At 36.4% G+C, this 20,201-nt stretch overlaps 1 protein-coding gene across 3 annotated transcripts in view; it reads right to left on the bottom strand.

The window, feature by feature from the left end:
• The window catches only part of TOX (thymocyte selection associated high mobility group box), a 298,686-nt gene that overhangs the window by 38,381 nt on the left and 240,104 nt on the right, over nucleotides 1-20,201 (bottom strand). For all 3 annotated transcript variants that reach the window (XM_084865102.1, XM_084865104.1, XM_084865103.1), the window contains exon 4: nucleotides 10,424-10,705. In XM_084865102.1, the coding sequence (XP_084721228.1) occupies nucleotides 10,424-10,705 (282 nt within the window). The remainder of the gene's footprint in view (nucleotides 1-10,423; nucleotides 10,706-20,201) is intronic.

Genomic DNA, 20,201 nt, shown 5'->3' with positions numbered 1-20,201 from the left:
ATACCCAGGCTCTCTTTGCATTGATTAAATCAGAATGCCTAGGAGTAAGAGACACCTCAATGATACCCTTAAATCTACTTCTCCAACTGGCATTTAAGTACTTAGGAGACCAACCAAACAAGCGAACTTTCCCTTTGCCTCAAGGCTACATATAGGCCTATCCTTCTTGTCTTCACAACCAGCTTCTCCAGGTGGTTGTCTGTCCTGGCCTAATGCAGCCTGTGTGACTCACTTAATGTGCCTTACCATCCCTAAGCTCTCAACAAGGTCACCATGGGCCACACTGCTAAATCCAATGGACTTTTTGACTTGATTTCTCACTGTGACCACTTTCTCTTCCAAGGGTTTCATTTCCCTACATAGAACATATCAAACTTGTAATTATACAACAACCTATGTATTTAGGTCTTCTCCCGTTCCACATATAAGCACTGGGAAGGCAGGCCCTCAACTGGTTTTGCTCACTAGCATTTATGTTTCCTAACAGTAAGTGTTTTGCATGTGTTATAACTGTAATTAAAATAATAACAAAATAATAATACAATTCAAAGAATAAATGAGTCAAAGCATAAATGGTTTCTGTTATAGAAACTTAAACCTCACTAATTTATTTGAGTACTTGATGACAATATGTGGGAAGACAGAAAACATGGAGAGATTTTTTAAAAAGTATTTGACATGTTAATAGTAATTTCTCTGGGTTATAAGGCTGAGTATTTATAAATTTCTTTTATTATATTTTTTATAATTTCCAAATTTTGTAGACAATGGAGGAGAAAAACTATTAAATATTTTATTATTGAGAACATAAGAATCTATACTGAGAATATAGGATCCATATTTAATAAAATATTTATTAAAAAGAAAAAGAAAAAGAAGTCAAGAAAGTCTACAATAAAGTAAATTAAAAATGGAGTGATTATGATATTGGAGGTCATATTTCATAAAGGAATGGAAATATTTATAAATAGGAAACAAAGTGTAGAGAAATGAATGTTTATCTATATGGAATATTACCTGGACTCATTTAAAAATTTTTAAATTTATATTTATTGTTGAAAATATTATAGATGTCCCCTTTTTCATACCTATTGACTTCTACCTCTCCTCCTTCCCCCTCCAGGCCTTCATCATTTTAAATTTTAAATAAAAAATTAATGACTGGACACATTGAAATCTCCATGATTGCAGATTGTAGTATATTAATGAGTTTTGAAAAATAATCAAAAGTCAATCATAGAGATAAATATCCTGTGATTCAATACAGTTGTTCTTATTAAGACATTTCCCTGAATTATTTAATAATTTTTCACCTCCACTGTCTAAAATTGTGTTTGAACTTCATGTCTCTTTCCTTTTGAAACTGGTATTAGGGCAGTATGATATAAGTTTTAGTTTTACTGGCTGTAATGCCTCTCTGTAACAGAAAGGACATATTTGAAAACATGGGCCTACTTTCTAGAGATGATCTGAGGAAGCAGGAGAACCTGTTACTGCCAGTAAGAAGCTCTAAGTATCAAGTGTATGAAAACAACAAATTACCCTTTGTGTAGCAACTCTGTAGGAAACTCTAAACAATTCCATGCAACCAATTGATTTGGTTCATTGTCTGGAGCCTTTCCCTATGTTTCTGGCTTGTGTAGGGTTAGTCAGATCAGCCTTGCTCAACCTGAGAGTTTCATTTACTAGAAGCAAGCATTTCATGACTCAGCCTCCACATTTTCAAGGCTCAGGAGATGCCATGTTTGTGTTATGAAGCATCACCCTGGACTTTCAACGATATCTCTGATTGAATACTGGAGAGGCACCAAGCTCTGAAGCTGGGGTGTCATCCCCATTGCGGCCAGACTGTCAGCCAGTCACAACATTACATCACTTTGTTCTCTGCCATGCCTGAAAGCAAGAGCCTATACATATACCTTTCTTTTAAATACTCATGTGAAACTCAGTTTGAATTATCTGCCATCGAAGAAAACTGACATCTAAGAGGACCAACATAAAGAACACACATAAAATATTCATTTCTCAAGATTCACTGCCTTTCTTTCCTAATTAAACTAGATCACTAAAACTGTATTCTTACATTGTAACATTCTAACCATTTACAGAATTTCCCTCATAGGAATGAACTATGATCTAAGAAATTATAATACTTTGGCTTTCATCAAAGGCTGATGTAAGAAGAAAACAAACAAAAAACCAGAAACACAGAACTATGTATAAAATATTTCTATAAAAAAAATAAAATGTCTTTGAAAGGACTCATTTATTTTATTGCTCAATGTTCTTTGTATTAAGACTTACTGGGTTTGCTACTAGCTTTGCTTTCACTTTAGGATGCACTATAACGGAATGAGAACTCCCTGGTTGGTGTCTAACGTATTCAAATGCGCAGGCAGTGCTATGAACAGTAAGGCTGTCTACCTCTTGACCACTGGGCATTACCTTCTGACCTGTGGGTGTCTTGTTTTTATTTTCTTTTGTTTGGGAGGATACAGGAGTGGTATTTTAGGTCCTGTATAATGAACTGGGAATGTGTAAGGTCTACTTTTCTGGAGGAAGTTCCATCACATATTTGAAAAGCACATGGTCATTGTTCATATGCAAAGCCTCCCTCACAAAAGAAATGTAGCTGTTATTTGGTTGCATAATGAAAGATATCTAGCTTGCTTTTTTTTTTTTTTTACCACTATTTGAAATGAACACAATGATGATGCATATGATTGTGGTGGAGAAATTAGCTAAATGGATTTGTACTATGTCTCTGGACCTTAATTTTAAATATTTTTTTTTCTCTGGATTCTAAATTCTTACTGAGATGGATGAAAGTGCATAATTTTATGTCCTAATTTTCTAAGAGGCCCTGACTGCTAAAGTCTAGAATAGTACTCTCATAGAATTTTCTTAAAAGATGAGAATGTTCTCTGCACTGTCTGAGAACATTTATTGGTTTAATTTTAAGTAGTTAGATTGGTTAGATTTAAATGCACAGGGGTGTACATGACCAGTGGTTACTGTATTGGCCAATATGTTATTGTGTATTGGGCATTGCTTTAGAGTACAGTATTTATAAAGTTACCAGGGTCCCAAGGCTGGAGAGTTAAATTTAATGCCACCATCATAATCTTTAGAATAGAAAAGAAACCATGAAATGCAAACATATAAACTCCCCACGATGGTAAGCACATTGCAAGTAAGGACCCAGGACCATGAATCTTTCTATTCTCACAGCATCACTATAGTGTCTTACATGCAATGGATCATCATCCACTTCTACTCCTCTATTCTACAGCAATGGGCAAAGGCTTAGAATTAAAAAAGTGAAGGGCATTTGAAAACACATATAAAAGTTATATGAAAATCGTAGTAACTAAGAACATGGCTAGGCCTTAACTCTAATCCTAATACCCCACAGACTCGTTTCACAATTCAAGCATGCATAAATAAATAAACACATATGCCAAAACATAAAAAGAAATTCCTCTCACATAAGCTTCACACAGTGCATGTGCTTTGGGCAACTTCCTTGTAGACACAGATTTACTTCTATAAAACCCCTAGAGGTATCCTTAGGCTTCTGGTAATCCACCTCCTCTTATGTCTTATTGCTTAATTATAGTGATGCATTTAACTTATTTGTCACAAGAAAACAATAATTTTTCACTTTGAAAAAACATGTGTTCACAGTGTTGCTTAGATAATACTTAAGAATACAGAGTGCAGGAGTTAAAGCTCTCAAGGAAAGAGAATCACTGCTATTGAATTGTCCCTGGAGAAGCTAGAAACGTCGACCAGCATATTTAAAATAAACTGCGGCGGCCCCACCGCCTGTAATGGCGCTGGGAGAGCTGTTTAATGCACACCATCTTGCAGTAATCGCTGTAGTTTAAAATAGATTTTAATCAAGCACCATCTGCATAATAGGCTGAACAAACAACATAGAACTCCACTTATAACCCTTATCATAGAAAGTAAATATTATACAGTCTTCACCATAGAAACTGGGCATATCACAGCACCTTTTGTGACGGTGCTGTTTCTGTAAGTGAACATTTTTGCTATACTTAAATTCCCTCTCTTTCTCTCTCTCTCTCTCTCTCTCTCTCTCTCTCTCTCTCTCTCTCTCTCTCTCTCTCTCTCTCTCTCTCTCTCTCTCTCCACTATGTAATCTAAAATCCCCTTATAAGAATGATTTCAAATAGGCACGGAAAGCAAGTCATCTAGTTACTGAGAAATCAGCAAGGCTATAATCCTCCTTTCATTTTATACTCAGGTTTTATTATGATCACTAATAAACACAGTACATTCAATGACTCAAAACATCTATGAGAGAAAAACATATAGGAGACGCTATACTTTTGAAATGATTCACAAGTGTGGGGCATTCTACTTGTACCATAATTGGTAAAGCAAATTCAGTTTTAATGATCCTTGATTCTGCCAAACAGAGCTGGTTATTATTTTAGGATAGGTTTAGCAAAGATACTCACTAGCCTTAGGGAAGATATTTGAAATCAGATCTACTGTCCGGAAACATCGCTTTAAAGTGAGGAAGTTGATTGCAATTATATACACCTATTAGTTACATTTATAAATTTTGTTGGATTCCCTGGGTCTTATCTGGGGCATCATGCTTACTTCTTCATATTTTGGATGGAGGGTTTCTCTGGCCTTACAAAGAGTGCATAGCTATTGCGATAATATCCCACTGAATAAAATGCCAGGTGCCTATGTTTAGCCTCACTTTATTTTTATTTTTATGAACTAATCAAATATGCTTAATCACATAAGGTATGAATCATCTAAGAACAAAGACACCTTGAAAATACTATCCTAGTATACACTTGAATGAATTACAAGAATAATTATTTGAAATTGAGTATTAACTGACTTCTTGACTGAATTTTATTATTTCCTCAGAACTAGTTTGTTAAGTTCAGCCTCAATCAATGGGACACTTTATTTTTTATAAGCAAGGAATATATATTTTCTCAATTGTTAGGGTGTAAGAAATGCTTTAGAAGGATCGTGCACATTATAGCATGTGAAGTGTTGAACAATTGCATAATAAACACAGTTCACTGTGGAAAATACCAAAATTTGGAGTCCCAATTTTAAATAGCCTGTCCTATTGTTAGATAATGTACTTGATATGTAGCTCTAACATTGCTTGATTTCATTGTTTATAGAAACCCGTCTGCTTATCATTTTTACTTTATTCCAAGAATCTTCTTGCCTGTAGAACAGGGGTAAATAAGAAGTCCTTTTCTAAATGCTTCTGTAATTGTTGCTCTAGTGACTTTTCCTATTGCCTCTGAGAAAAACAAACAAACTTCTCTTTCTGTTACTATGGAAAAGCACATGCATTGAGAAACTAGCAAATCAATAAGAAACTCTTAAATGCAAATAGTGAATGAAAGCAGGAACCCAGGGAAATAAGCAAAATACCAAAGCCAGCTTTCATCTTGAAGATAGTTGCTAAGCCCCGTTAAAATGAGTCAAAGGCACAGTAGATAGAAAACAAAGCTCAATGTTTACCAAAAGTTGGATGTTTAGCAGAAGGTTTGCTATTAAAGTAAGGACAAAAGGGAATTATAGTGTCAATGTAAGGGGGAATTTTTTTTTCCTCTTGTATGTGCCACCCAGGAGCTGCAGATGATACTGAATGGAGAGAGGAAATATCTCTTGTGATAATCCACAAACAGAAGCCAGCATTTGTAACAACTTATATCCTGAATGCTGGTGTTTATAATAATTTACCCAAATAGGGTGTTTTGCAGAACTTTAAGGCAAGTGTCATTCTACATTACAATGGTTTAAGATGCTTGGCAGAAGCAAACAGAAATAATCTTTAGAGGAATTCACTTTCAAATAAAGTCTAATGGAAGTCTCATCAAGTCATAATTAATATCAGCTCTCATTCCAACAGCAAAAAAGCAATATAAAATAAGGCATTAAAACCAAGAGCCAACAGCAATAACAGAGAGTAGAATCAGACCCCAAAAGACTTCATATATAGGAATTAGAAAATGCTTAAAGGACAAAAGAGATTAAGTATATGGATAAAAAGCAAGCAAATAAAAAAGTCAAAACATATTCGAGAAAGAAGCCAAATAAAATCAGAAATATAAAATAATTGAAATGAAAATTTCAGTAGATCAGCTTTAGTTTTAGATTAGGTATTACTGAAAAAAAATTATATACTGGGAATTGATTTAAATTTTACTTAAATTAGAATAAATAGAGGGGCAAGGAAATGCAAAATGTAAAAGAAACAAGTCATAGAGAATAGTATGAGAAAGTCTAGCATATATCTTATCAGAATTACAGGATGAGAATGAAGCAAAACCACAAGAGGAAATATATGAAAAATAATAATGCCTGAAAATTTCTTAGAATTGATAGAAAAGAGAAATATTTAAATTCAGGATAAATTTAAAGAAACCCACACATATCACAGTAAAACCGAAGAACAACAAAGGCAAGAGAAGATCTTAAAACTAGTCAGAGAGGAAAGACAGATTACTTTCAAAGGAAAGGCATTGATGCAGTAGAATTTTCAAAAGCAATAATGAAAATCAGGATTCAATGAAGTAACATAATACCTTCATAAAGAGAATCACTATCAATCTAAAGTTCTATATCTGGTGAAAGTACTTTTTAAGGTAGTTATATTCCCAACAGACTCTCATACAATTAAATTTTAAAGGGATAGAGAAAATGATGCCAGATGAAAAAATATTAAGTATGTGAATAAATCTAAAGAAAAAAAGGACTAAAAATAATAATGTTTTGTGAAGTATATTAAATTATAGAAATTAATTAAAATTATCATTAAACTAAACAACAGCAATAACTGCTTCATCATGATTTGGAATGAAAGTAAATAAGAAGGGTAAAGATATCAATCAATGTTAGACTTTTATGCATTTGTGTTACAGGGGTAAGCTACTAAGTGAACAGAAAAAGTATAAAATTTCCAATATTAAAATGGAATGAGCAATTTCCAATATTATTATGGAATGAGCAAAATAAAAACAAACTTGAAGAAGGTAAGGAAAAAAAGAAACATATGTGGGCTAAATATGTAAACATACTTAAATGGAGAAATAAGCCCAAATATTTAGTACTGAAAGTTAATGTAAATAAAGTCAGTTTCATTTAAGAGTAGATTATCTAACCATATGCTATTTACAAGAGACACACACAAAACTTAAGGATATTTTAAGCAGAAAAGTTGAAAGTAAAAGGATGGAAAAATATAGATTGTGATTCTTAGCCCATAATTTCCTTAAAGAAAATACTGAGCTATAAATATACTTGTAATGCCAGAGATTTTGTGTCTTAAAGTGTCTACTGTATCACAAGTGCTGGATTACAGGCTTAGAACCACAAGCTACCCAAGTTTATATGTCTTTGATGTTTTACTGTATGTCTAGTTTATGACTTGAGGCTGTCAACACAGCTCCATAGCAATCAGAACTGTGGGTAGTATTTATAAGGCGATAATTTATTTTACTGATATATATATACAGTATTTCTCTGTCAAAACAAACTTATTTCATTTCATTGTTCAATTAGATAAATGGGAATTAATATGTAATTGCTTAAGAGAGCATAAAGTGCTAAGAGGGAAGCTTTAAAGGCTTCTTTTGCTGCAGTGAGAGTAAATATTCTTTTTTAATTCTCTTGTTAGAAATGATTTAGATGATCATTTTGACTTAATGCTATTTCACATTTAAATGGAGCTATTTCAATACAACACTCCACATAAATCCTGCTCACATATACAGGGAAAAATCCCAGTTTAATCTTTAACTGTGATGAAGAATGCTTGAGCATTTTTGCCAGAGGACTGTTTTTAGCCATTTAATAAATATAAGTTGATTAAATGGTAAGCAGGATTTTGCATCAGAATGAAGGTGAAGAACAGTATGTAACCTTGGAATGGGATGGTGGGTATTCTTGAGGTGGAAAATACACCTAAACTAAGTATGAGCTTGGAAATATTTCTATAGACAAAAAGCCATTTTTGACAAGGGCTGTCTTGAAATAAATCTATCCCTAAGCCTTCACACATCACTAATTCAAGAATATACCACTATAGAATATAGGGTCTACCACAAAATACTACTCAATCATTCACAGTGAGTTACAATTCATTTTGAGAGGTTGATGTTGAGTGGTTGGATAGGCTACTCACTGGCAAACTCTCACACCAGCTTGGAAGCTCATAACGTACAAATTCATGTCTCAGCAAAATGATAAGATATGGACCTTATGGGCCAATAGAAAATGGCAGAATCTGTGAATGTAATTTCAGGAATTTCTGGTTTCTACTCAGACTTCTACTAATTTAGGTTGAAGAGTGTGGAAAGTGTTATATATCTAAGTAAGAATAACCCTGCATAAACTTTACTATAAAAATGCTACAAATTTTACACCTGAAATTGTCACAACAAATACTTAAAAATATATAGCCCAGATGTATAAATAATCTTTACCAAAGGATTTTTTAAATTGGTTTTAGAGAGAAAGGGAAGGAGAGAGAGCGCAAGAGAGAGCGCGAGAGACAGGGGGAGAGAGAGAGAGAGAGAGAGAAAGAGAGAGAGAGAGAGAGAGAGAGAGACAGAGAGAGAGAGAGAGAGAGAGAGAGAGAGAGAGAGAGAGAGAGAGAGAGAAGTATCTATGTGAGAAGAAACATCAATGTGATGCCTTCTGTATGTGTATGTGCCCTGGTCTTTTCGTATACAGGATGGTACTCTAACTCCATGGTCGGCAAACTGCAGCTCTTTGGCCCCTTGAGTGTGGCTCTTACACAAAATACCACAGCCTGGGTGAGTCTATTTTGAAGAAGTGGTATTAGAAGTTTAAGTTTAAAAAATTTGGCTCTCAAAAGAAATTTCAATCATTGTACTGTTGATGTTTGACTTTTTGACTAATGAGTTTGCTGACCACTTCTCTAACCAACTGAGCCACTCAGCCAGGGTGAGTAGAATATATTGTATTTTTTCCTTGACGTATAGTATATATCATCTATGTTTAAGAATTTAACTTGAATTATTCATGCATAATCTAGCACTTAAATAACTGGGCCCCAAATTCTTAATGTGCACATTAACTAGTAGGTCCAAATATTCACTGGCTGTTGAGAACCATTAGATTGATACACATTTTCTTAAGAACATTATGTGAGAATTTGATAAAGAAGAAAGTTGGGATGTGGGCTCTGGATTGCTTGGTTTGTTTATCAAAGATGGACTCACTGGGGCATCATTCGCCATCTCCAGGAATTAAATTGTCCTGTGAGGGAAAGTCTTTTCAAAATTAAGGTTCCAAAAATGCCAGAGCATTAGTATTACTCAAAATAATAACATATAGCCAATATAGCAGCCTTGTATTTTTTTTATCAGGCTAAATAAATCTATTTATCTGGATCTTTAAATAAATTAGTTTATATTAGCCATATGCAGTTGATCAGAATCCCATAGTGCTGCCTTTGGTAACAAGTTGACAAGTTTAATTTCCCAAAAGAAAAGTTCTTGCAAAAGTGAAAAGAAATCTAAGGGCTGACACAAGTGACAACTCATTAGTAATATTTAAAAAAGAGAAGGAACTAGTTCACATGTAAATGCGAGTGTTTTTCATAGTAATTAGGCACAAGAGTCCTTCTCACATGGACAAATCCTAAAGATGCTTGCCTGAGAAGCAAGACAATAAAGAGATAATTTTGGTTTTTGAATGAGGTTGCACTTGCTTTCGGTGAAGTCATTTGAAAAAGCTGCCTTGAATACTTTAAAGAATTCTGTAATCTAAGGACATTTAAAGACACATCTTCCCATATAGATAACTTAATGTGACAAAGACAGACAGGCAGATAGTCAAAAAAGCATAGTGGCATGGGACTAATAATAAGTAAGCAGTGAATCACCCAGCTTTTCCTTTGGAAGGGGGTCAGTATTATCCTTGCCCCTTACGTTCCTCATCCTCAATATGAAATGATTGAGTCAGATGATCTCAACAGTTTTATCTATTAATCACACACACACACACACACACACACACACACACACACAGCACCATCTTTGTTGTCTTCTTAAAATGATTAAATTGAAATTGACTTTGAGTGGCAAATTCAGCTTACTCACTGTGAAGACCCTGTATTTTGTGGATGCAACTTATTTTTATGCTTAATACATGAATATTCAAAGGATTTATTAGGGGCTCAAAAATGTAGTTGGACAAGGTGATTCAATTCACCCAGGTTATAACTTCATGCTTCATAAAAAAGTAGGGCCCCCATCAACATTTCTTAAGCTGTATGACACAAACTAGCACCCACCACAGGTCAAGGAAGGCTCCAAAGAAAACCTCTGTAGGCAACAAGCATTTCCTACAGGTCCTGTAAATAATGTCGTCCTACCTTAGACGACTCATCGCCTTCATCTTCATGAACTGAACTGGATGGGGAAGGAGTTGCAGACTTGCTTCCAGGTGGAGACGGTGAGTTGTGGGGGACAGTGCTTCCGCCCATATTCAACCCAAGCTGAGCGCTCAGTTGGGACTGGTTGATGGTGGTCAGCTGGCCATGCTGCATCATTCCCGGCTGCTGCCGGATGTCTGCAGGCTGGCCCCTGGGCCTCATGGCTGCCATCTGAGGATGGGAGCTATACTGAGCTCCTTCTGGGTTCCGTATATCTTGCATCTACAAAAAAAAATGGATAGGAATAATTTTCTCAAACATGTTTTTGAATAAATTAAAAAAAATATTCCTTAGACTAAAAATTCTGTAAGATGTCCTGCTGAACTATACACATTCCCATCCCCTCCCCCATCCCTCTAACAGTATGTATTACCCTGAAGGTGCTGTTATCATAGAATCTGAGAATTCAATCAACATCACAGTTCATTACCAAAGAGCCTATTAATTATATGTATAGTCCTTATTTGCTAATGAAATGTAAACATCATTAAAATATTTATGGTATAAGTTTCAAAATATTGATGCTTATTAGAGTGTCAGCATTATATAATTATTGTGATTACAGCATTCACAGCAGTTCATGAAATCCTTTTTTAAAATTGTGATTATTTAAGAAAGGTCTGGGAGTTAAGCATGTTGTTGTTCTCAGTTTAATTCTATATAGCTAGTGTTGGTTAAAATGATCTACTAACTTCCAGACTAAGAATGCTCAGAGGTTGGTATTAACCAATTGATTAACTGACCATTGAAATGATTTGACAACACAGTCAGATTTGAAAGTGATTCTCTAAAGTTGCAAGGTCACCATATTAATCCATTAAGCTATCTGGGTCACTGCTTTTTAGCCTTAATGAGACTCACTCTTGTAATTCAAGCAATGAATTTTGTCTCTGCAAGGCTTAGAATTAAAAGCATTGGAGGATGAAGCTCTTAACATATGAGATCAAATGTGTTGTATAAGAGGAGTATAGTGGATTTCATTGAACATTTCTCTGGCATTTTCAAACTTATGGGGAATAATGGGGAATATTTCATGGTGCTTATAGAAGCAGTTCAGTTTTATCATTCTGAGGCACCTCGGAGATTTTATGCAGTTCTTGCTTTATACAACGAGAGAGAATAAAAGAAAAAAATGGGGAAAAAGAAAAGCAATAAAGTGATGTGTTATAGTTATATTTGGGAACTAACAAATAAAATGAACAATGTTATCTTTCAAGGTTTCATTAAAAAAAAATTCCACATACTGTCAGAATGTCTAGTAATTACCTGTCTGCAAATGTTATCATGACATGGAAATACTGTAAAGGTATATTAAATAACTTAGTCATATATATTTTTTTCCTTTTGGTAACAAAATAATTTTTTTACCAATGCTCTCCAGTCATTTTACCAACTTAGTTATTTCCATCTGAAACTGAAGTTGTGACAGAAGAAGTGCCTGCCTGTGGTAGGTTTACCATCTTCACCATGAGGTCTCTTCTTAGTCAGTATCCCCCCTTCAGACCTTTCCAGCTCTTACTCTGCTTCATCTTCAGACTCAGTTCTAGATATTCTAGAATCTGGCTCTTGTTGGTGAAGGCTTAGGATGGCCCGTGGTTTTGCACCTGCTGATTTTCTGGTCCAAATCAACAACCCTCCTCCTGCCCCATAATTTAAACTATATTCCTCCAATCCTTCAAAAGTAGCTCATAGTTGTCTTTTTTAATGAAGTCCCTCATTAAGTAGTTATTACTAGTTAATGATACAATTAGAGTATCAGAGATCCTTAGTGACATTTTTTTCATCTATAGAAGAGCATTATTAGGAGGAGGCCATAGCACTGGCTTGTTGAATGTTTATAGAGTTAAAAATATAGATAGATAGGTAAAAATGAATAAAGCCCAGATAAGTTAAATTACTTTCCCAAGCCACAGAATTGGAGTTAAAATCAATATCTCTCAATACCAGCCTTTGATATTTCCTACAGTATTAAGCAGCTGATTCAACATTTTATGTTTCCCACAGAAAGAGTTATAGTTAACGAAAAATAATAAAAAACACCTTGTCAAATGTTATCTACCTAAGTTGGTTATTTTTTTATTTTTATTTTTTATTTTATTTTTAAAAAATATATTTTATTGATTTTTTTACAGAGAGGAAGGGAGAGAGATAGAGAGCTAGAAACATCGATGAGAGAGAAACATCGACCAGCTGCCTCTTGCACACCCCCTACCAGGATGTGCCCGCAACCAAGGTACATGCCCTTGACCGGAATTGAACCCGGGACCTTTCAGTCTGCAGACCAATGCTCTACCACTGAGCCAAACCGGTTTCGGCCTAAGTTGGTTATTTTTATCTAGTCCATTCATGTTGCCTCCACTCACATTTACTAAAATAATTTTTCTTCCTTTTTAGCTATCCCTTAATTCTATAATCTGACCTTACATATGAAATAATACTAGTTTCTAGAGATATTCTTAAAGTTGTACCACTGTCATAGGGTGCCATGAAAATCGGAACCGACTTTTGAAAACACACAGAAGAGGTAGTATATGCTATACTCTCTCAAGTCCTGAAGTCCTATTGCATTTTTTGTTAGACTCTATTTGGAACAACTCTCTCACTGTGAGCCCAGAGTAATGGATGCCCATATGGGTACGGTCCCATACAGGGCAGCCCATCTCTCAACCCAACCTAGCACTCACATGCATGTTCAAACGTACACGTTTGTAGGAGAATACATTTTCATAGTCTTGTAAATTAAAAAAGGTTACTAACAAAAACATTTTAACGAATTTATCTTTCCAAAAGTATTTAGCTAATTGACAGCACGATTTCTCCTTCACATAAATCTCAAGTCAAAAGCATGAACAGTTTGTAACATCTGTTTGGGGCTTGCTTCGTAATCTCACTCTTTCAGAAATACCATGGTTTTCAACATTAGGCCGCAGAGGATGATTTTTAAGTTAACTTAAAGTTTCCAGATTCATGACTACAACCAAAAGTCTAAAATGATCTCACTTTCTAGCACCTTTCTCTCTCATCAGTTTTGTGATCTTTTTGATTGTTTGCTCATGTAAATTAGTGTGGAGGATAGATCACTGACTATTAAATTTGTGTTCCCACCTTTGTACTATTGGTGGAAGGGGGTAGTGCCTGGCAAAGGAGGAGTAAAGAATCAGTTCGGACAGGGACAGTGAAGTACTCAACAGGGAACCTCTTTTTCAACACACTCATCAGTAGTTGAAAATACCTTGTCACCAATGGTGTTAGGCCAGGCAGACAGACAGCAGCTTTAATACCAAATCAAAGAACAATTTTTCTGTTTGGAGGATGGTGAGCACAAATTAGAAAGCATACTCCTCTCGTAGGTCTCAGATGCACTTAGAAATAGTCAGATCTTAACACCCATGGTGACATTTGTGAATTAGAAGTATTTTTATTTTTTAAATTTAAAAAAATTAATGGAGAGGAAGAGAGATAGGAACATCAATGATGAGAAAGAATCATTGCTTGGCTGCCTCTTGCATGCCACACTGGGGAAGGAACCTACAGGCCGGACATATGCCCTGACCAGGAATTGAACCGTGACCTCCTGGCCTCTGAGCCATGCTGGCTGGGATGGACTATTTTTATTTTATCTTACTTTCCTAAGAGTTAGCTCAGTATCAATCACTGCCTAATAGATAATATGGGAAAACTATGGATAGAATCTGATTACGTACTGACAGTTAGCTCATGAATGAAAGCAACTGTTTTGATTACTGGCTTCCTTCTAGAAAGATATTGATTTAACTACAGGCCTTAATGCCAAATACACAACCTCAACTTGTAAAGTATTATTTCCTATTAACCTCCAATATTTTTAATTTATTGTGAATAATTCACTTAAGTCATGCTTATGACAACTGCTGCTCTCTCTTATTCTTCATGACTCCTCTATTGACTTCTTCCTACAACTTCCCACCACCCCTAAATGATTCCCTAACATTCTGTTATTGATTCACATTTCTTCTACCCAGCTGAGATTCATCATGATTTTGTTAACGGGGAATGTTTTACACTGAAATGTATAGATAGCTCTGACCAAAACTCCAGGTCTCACTCTGCACTTGCCTGTTAGACATCACTACTTGGACATCACCTCTGCTAGAAACATGAACCACTTTGTCTTTCTCAAACCTATTTTGTACAACGTGTCCAATTTCTGTGGATGACTCCTTCCTTAGCCATGTCACCTCTATGCAAATGTCCTAGCAATGTTTGATTCTTTCCTTTCCTTGCAAACTTTTGTGAGCTCCACTGAGTCTACACTAAACTATCCCTCCCATCTGTCCTTTCATTCCCACATCCATTCATGCATTCCAGGCCTTTATTATCTCTTCACTTGCAATAGCACTTAACTAGAAAGCATCTCTTCACATCCACCCTGAAGGGTGCTGCAACAATTAATCTTCCTGAACTATAGACTCAAAAACTTCCCAATGATATCTGCCTACCAAATTAAGCCTAATCTCTCTGGCATGCCATTGAAGATTCCAAATAAACCTCATTGCCTATACCTGTTCTTCACATGCTGTATTGTTCAGCCAAACCCAATTAATTGCTATTCTGTGCCTATGTTTCTCTCCCTTGCACATGTGTCTTTGTCTATGCTGTTCTTTTAGCATTCCTTTTCTGAGCATCTGCTGTCTGAAGTTTTACAAAGCAGTTTAAAAAAATCTCACTTTGCTCAGTGATTTGTGGCTTGCACAGTATTTTCACTTATTGAGCTTTATAATTCCCCTTTGAGGCAGCCCTGTAGGATTGACTGTTTTGCACAAGTTTATTGAGGATGGGAGAGGTTAAATGTTCTCAGATCTTTCTACCAACAGAGATTAAAGCAGAAATGAAATAGGATCATTTTATTTTACATATGTGTTTTCGTTTTTTACAATACTTTTATATCCAAACCCTGAGTATATTTTAACATCAAGTTCAAAAATCAGCTCATCTCCAAAGCTTTAAGAACCTTTCTACTCTGAACTGCAAGCATTTCTTTATGGGAAACCACTTAAATTTCTTAGTCTAATGTGTATGTACTTTCTAGAGAGTAATCTTGATCAGTACACAACAAACTAAATTAGATATTTCAAGTATTCAAAATTATTTGCCGAATCATTATGTAAATGAAGAAATAAATGCTACCAGTATGAACTTAGTATAACCAGTTTGATGATTTTTCTCTTTTTTCTGTGACCTTGATCTAGCATTATTCACAAGATGAAAAAATTTGAATGATGTCTATTTCCCTTTATGACAGAAACCTCAAGCTGTACTCTCCTTGACACTCATTATACTTTGTCCTGAGGGACAGACCTCTATTATTCAGCTGTCTAGCCAAGAAGCTAGCTAATAGAGGGCATTTCCTACCTTCCTTTGTAGCTTTGTATGGCCACCTGACCAAGTTTTGACTAATGAAATGTGAGAGTGTTGTGTGGTATTTTCTGAGAAATCTTCCTAAAAGGGAGGATTCACTTTATTTTGTTCTTTTCTACTGGCAAAAATGTGTGATTAGAACTTGGGGAAATATCTTGGACCTGAGTGTCTATTATGGAGCTGTTCTCAGCGTAATGACTAAGTATTAATATTAATAAAGAAAAGAAAGCAAAGGGGGAGTCAGACATTGTTGGGCACACTCAGCTGGGAAACAGAGGACTGTTTGCCTCACTAGGAAGTACAGCTTCACACACACTCCTGGGATTGAGCACTGACCCACCAAGAATAAACACCCCTCCTTGATCGGGGGAGGGCAGGGGCAGAGCAGGAAAGAAAGGACATGCTCAGTAGAGACAAAATGGCACAGAGGGAGGTGCTGCATAATAGAGGCCTGAGAGTCCAACCTGGGAGAAAGAGAATTGCTGGATGGGGAGAAAGGGTGAATCCACTACAGGTGAATGAAATCTTGAAGTTTGTTAAGCTCCTGGTAGTTATCCAAGGAGACAAAGGCTCTCTCTCTCTCTCTCTCTCTCTCTCTCTCTCTCTCTCTCTCTCTCTCTCTTTCTCTCTCTCTCTCTCTCTCCTTTCTCTCCTCTCTCTCTTGCCCCATAGCCTGCACTCTCCTTAGCCATGTGGTCTTAGCTGCTGCATGGCCCACGGTTGTGCAGAGCCCACACGCAGGATGCTGGCCTGGAGTGTGCTTTAATATGGAGCAGAAACCACGGGCTGTGGCCTTAATCCTGGCTGAGCTGAAGACAAGACAGACTTCTTCCACGGCAAGACGGCAGAGATGGGACATTAGAAACCCAGGGGTTTATTTCCACATTCATGAATACTTCTCACCCTTTCGTGTGAGTCTCAGGAAATTCTTTTTCTAGCAACATCGTAAGATATCCACTTCCACCGTTAACAGAGCAAACAAGGCTGGGACAATCTGCTCATTATGGAAGTCTTTAATGTGAAGGGGAAGTAAATGCTTATCTTTTTTAGAATCACTGTCATTTTGAGTTTTCTATTATATATACAGCTGGGCCTAATTTAATTGATATACCGTAACCCAGGGGTCGGCAAACTTCTGCTCATGAGCCACATGTGGCTCTTTGGCCCCTTGAATGTGGCTCTTCCTCAAAATACCATGACCTGGATGAGTCTATTTTGAAGAAGTGGCGTTAGAAGTTTAAGTTTAAAAAATTTGGCTCTCAAAAGAAATTTCAATCGTTGTACTGTTGATATTTGGATCTGTTGACTAATGAGTTGCCGACCACTGCCCTAACCGATTATAAACTCAAAAAAGCAGGGATAGAATGTATTTTGTTGACCATTGTAGCTCTAGTATGTAGCACAGATCTTAGCTCATTGTAGGTACTAAACACACATTTCTTTTTTTTAGAATGCTTTTTATTGATTTTATTTTATTTTCCTGAGAGAGAGAGAGAGAGAGAGAGAGAGAGAGAGAGAGAGAGAGAGAGAAACATCCATGAGAGAGAAACAGTAATCAGTTGCCTTTTGCATGTTCCTTTCTGGGGATCGAGCCCACAATCCGGGCATGTGCTCTGACCTGGAACTGAACCAGCAACCTCCTGGTGCGTGGGATGTTGTTCAGCCATCTGAGCCACACCTGCCAGGGCTCAGCACCTATTTCTGAATTACACTGCCTGGATATGTAGGCCAGGTACAATTGGGATTGGTGACTGATGCTGGCTCACATACACAGCATTATAAACCCTGGATCTCCTGGGAACTACAGTTGCCACATTCTCAGGACTCTAATGTCTCAAAGGTCCTTTCTAATATGTGTATTTCTCATGCTGTTGAATTCGAGGCCAGTGAGATTCATTTTTTTTCTCAGCTAAAAGTCCTGCATAGCAATGGCATTCTAGTTTTGAATGGCTCTTAATATGCATCTTCCCATCAGAGAAACTCAATCCATTAAAAATGGGTGCTAGATTTTACTGTTTGTTTTTTAATCACAACTATTCCCTGAGATTTTATAGCTTTCTACTGAGGACTAATATTGTTCTATAATGACGGAAACTAAAAAAAATGTCAATTAAAAAATAATGGAGGAAGATTATGATGATAAAGAGAAGATTTCATCTGTTTCTTCAAAATCTTATTCCAATTAATAGAAAGCAAGAGCTCAATTAAATCAATTAGGAAACCAGAGCAGATATCATATATTCTCCCTCATGACCTGGCTTGTAATTCATGGCTTGATGGTAACACCATGTTCCTTTGTCCTCTTGCCCAGCTCCCTACAGTGACAAAGAAAGACTGCAGGCACTCTGATCCCTGCTTCAGCCTGAGTTTGCCCTCCCTCTTCCTTGGATTTTCTTGGAAAAGGAAGAAACAATATCCAGGTTGCTCATCCTGGATTATTTATTTATTTTTTTAAAATGAGCCACATATTGGTGTAAGTGTAATAACAACAAAAAATATATATTCTCGGAACAACATCAGTTGTATTTATTAGTGACTACAGAGTGTTAAAAGTGCGCACATGAATGGCATCAGAAGAACTGAAGACCAGCACTTCACCGTTGAAAGCTGTGCATTTCACAATCTTTCCAGAGTCTGTTTTCTTTCTTTTTTTTTTTTTTTTCCAAATATCAGCCTCCTTCCCTGTCCAACATGCGAGCCTTGAAAGCTATCATTATCTCTGCCTCTAGCAGACAATCCATATCAAAACAGTTGTACACATAAAACCCTAACGACATCTTGGCTTGCTGTGATCCAGCTGTTTGAGTGAACAGCAGTTGGTGAACAGAGCCTGGAACATGGGGAGGCCCGAGGCCTATTTGCTAATGTGGCTCACCAGCTGCTGCTCTCTGTGGGCTGTGCAGGCAAGGCCTGGAAGCCTGCCAGTTGCAGCAGGGACAAGAGAACGTGAGGAATCTCTGAAGCCCTTCCATTTACCCCTGTCTGTCAGCATCTGACACCCTTTGCTGTGGAGTGCTTTCCCCAGGGCTAGGAGGAGACCCCGCAGGCTTAGGCTGAGACAAGTGCTCACTCTCCACTCCTTTTATACTCACTATCAAACACAGGCTGTCCTTAGCATCTAAATAAAGCCCTCTGAACCTTGCTTTTGGTCGTCCACCCAGCTTTGCATGATTAATCAGGCCAGGAAGGCTAAGCAGATCCATTTTTCTTAGGAACAATGCACTCTAAGAGGCTATGAGAAGAATGTAAATGTTGATATTATTTAATTCCCTAATTTGATTGCACATTTTTTTGCCAGGAATTCAATTAATATGTAAATGTATATACCAGAACAAATGTGTGGGTAAATTTAATAACAAAATCTTATTTATTATTTTTTCTAAATGCATTTCTAAGAGCAAGCTGAATTATTTGTCTCAACAAATTAAATTGTGCCTACATGACCTCCTTGTGTGACCTATTTGTTATTAAAAAACATGTACTTTAAATAAACTTTAACAGTTTTTCTATTACACTTCTGACATTGAAGACTGATAATGTCACAAGAGAGGAAATCTGAAAAAAATACATATGCAAAGCACATGCCATATTTTGAAGATTGGGAAAAATGAGGTTCAAAAAAAAGATTGGACATTTTTATGAAAATGTGTTTTGTTTTGTTTTTTAAATTCAAAATTGGGTCAGGATTCCTTGATTTCAACTCTAAAGTTCCAGAAACAACATTAGATTTTAGCATTTGGGATCTACTTTTCTCCCCAAAGACAATGTGAATAAGCAGGGTTCAGATTTCTTTATAATACCCTAAAATGGACTATTTGTAGTTTAGTTAGGGTCAATAGTCACTATAAAATCAATTATCCCAGGAAAGCAAAAGCTCTGGAGCGCAATTCATTAGATGTTTGTCAAATAAGAGGACATAGCATTCTCTAGAACCACCTTCTTTGGAGAAGATTAGAATCACCTCAAAAAACAAATGCTTATGCTCACAGAAACCTCCACAATACCTGGCCATCCTCCTTCTTCAAACTGTGGCCTCTCCTTTCTAAAGAGACTTGATGTATTGGAGGGAAATGCAATTAAGAGTTTTAAACCTCATGCTAAAAATTATACTGGCCATAGATCATTTGACCAGTTTTTAATTTTAAAACTTCTGGGATGAGCTGAAGATCAGACACTGAATGTCAGACAGCAACAGAGGGAGTGAGGAAACCCCACCTCTCAATGTCCTCAGTGTCCTTGCTGGTGCTGGTTCACATTCCCTAGAAAGAGGTATCTGAGTTGCCCACGGGGGCATCATTTGTGCATCTGTATTCATTTTTAT

The sequence above is a fragment of the Pipistrellus hanaki genome (assembly GCF_964339955.1).
Source record: "Pipistrellus hanaki genome assembly, chromosome: 17".
Classification (NCBI taxonomy): Eukaryota; Metazoa; Chordata; class Mammalia; order Chiroptera; family Vespertilionidae; genus Pipistrellus; species Pipistrellus hanaki.
Note: the sequence above shows the minus strand (reverse complement) of the source record. Positions and strands in the feature narration are given on the sequence as shown.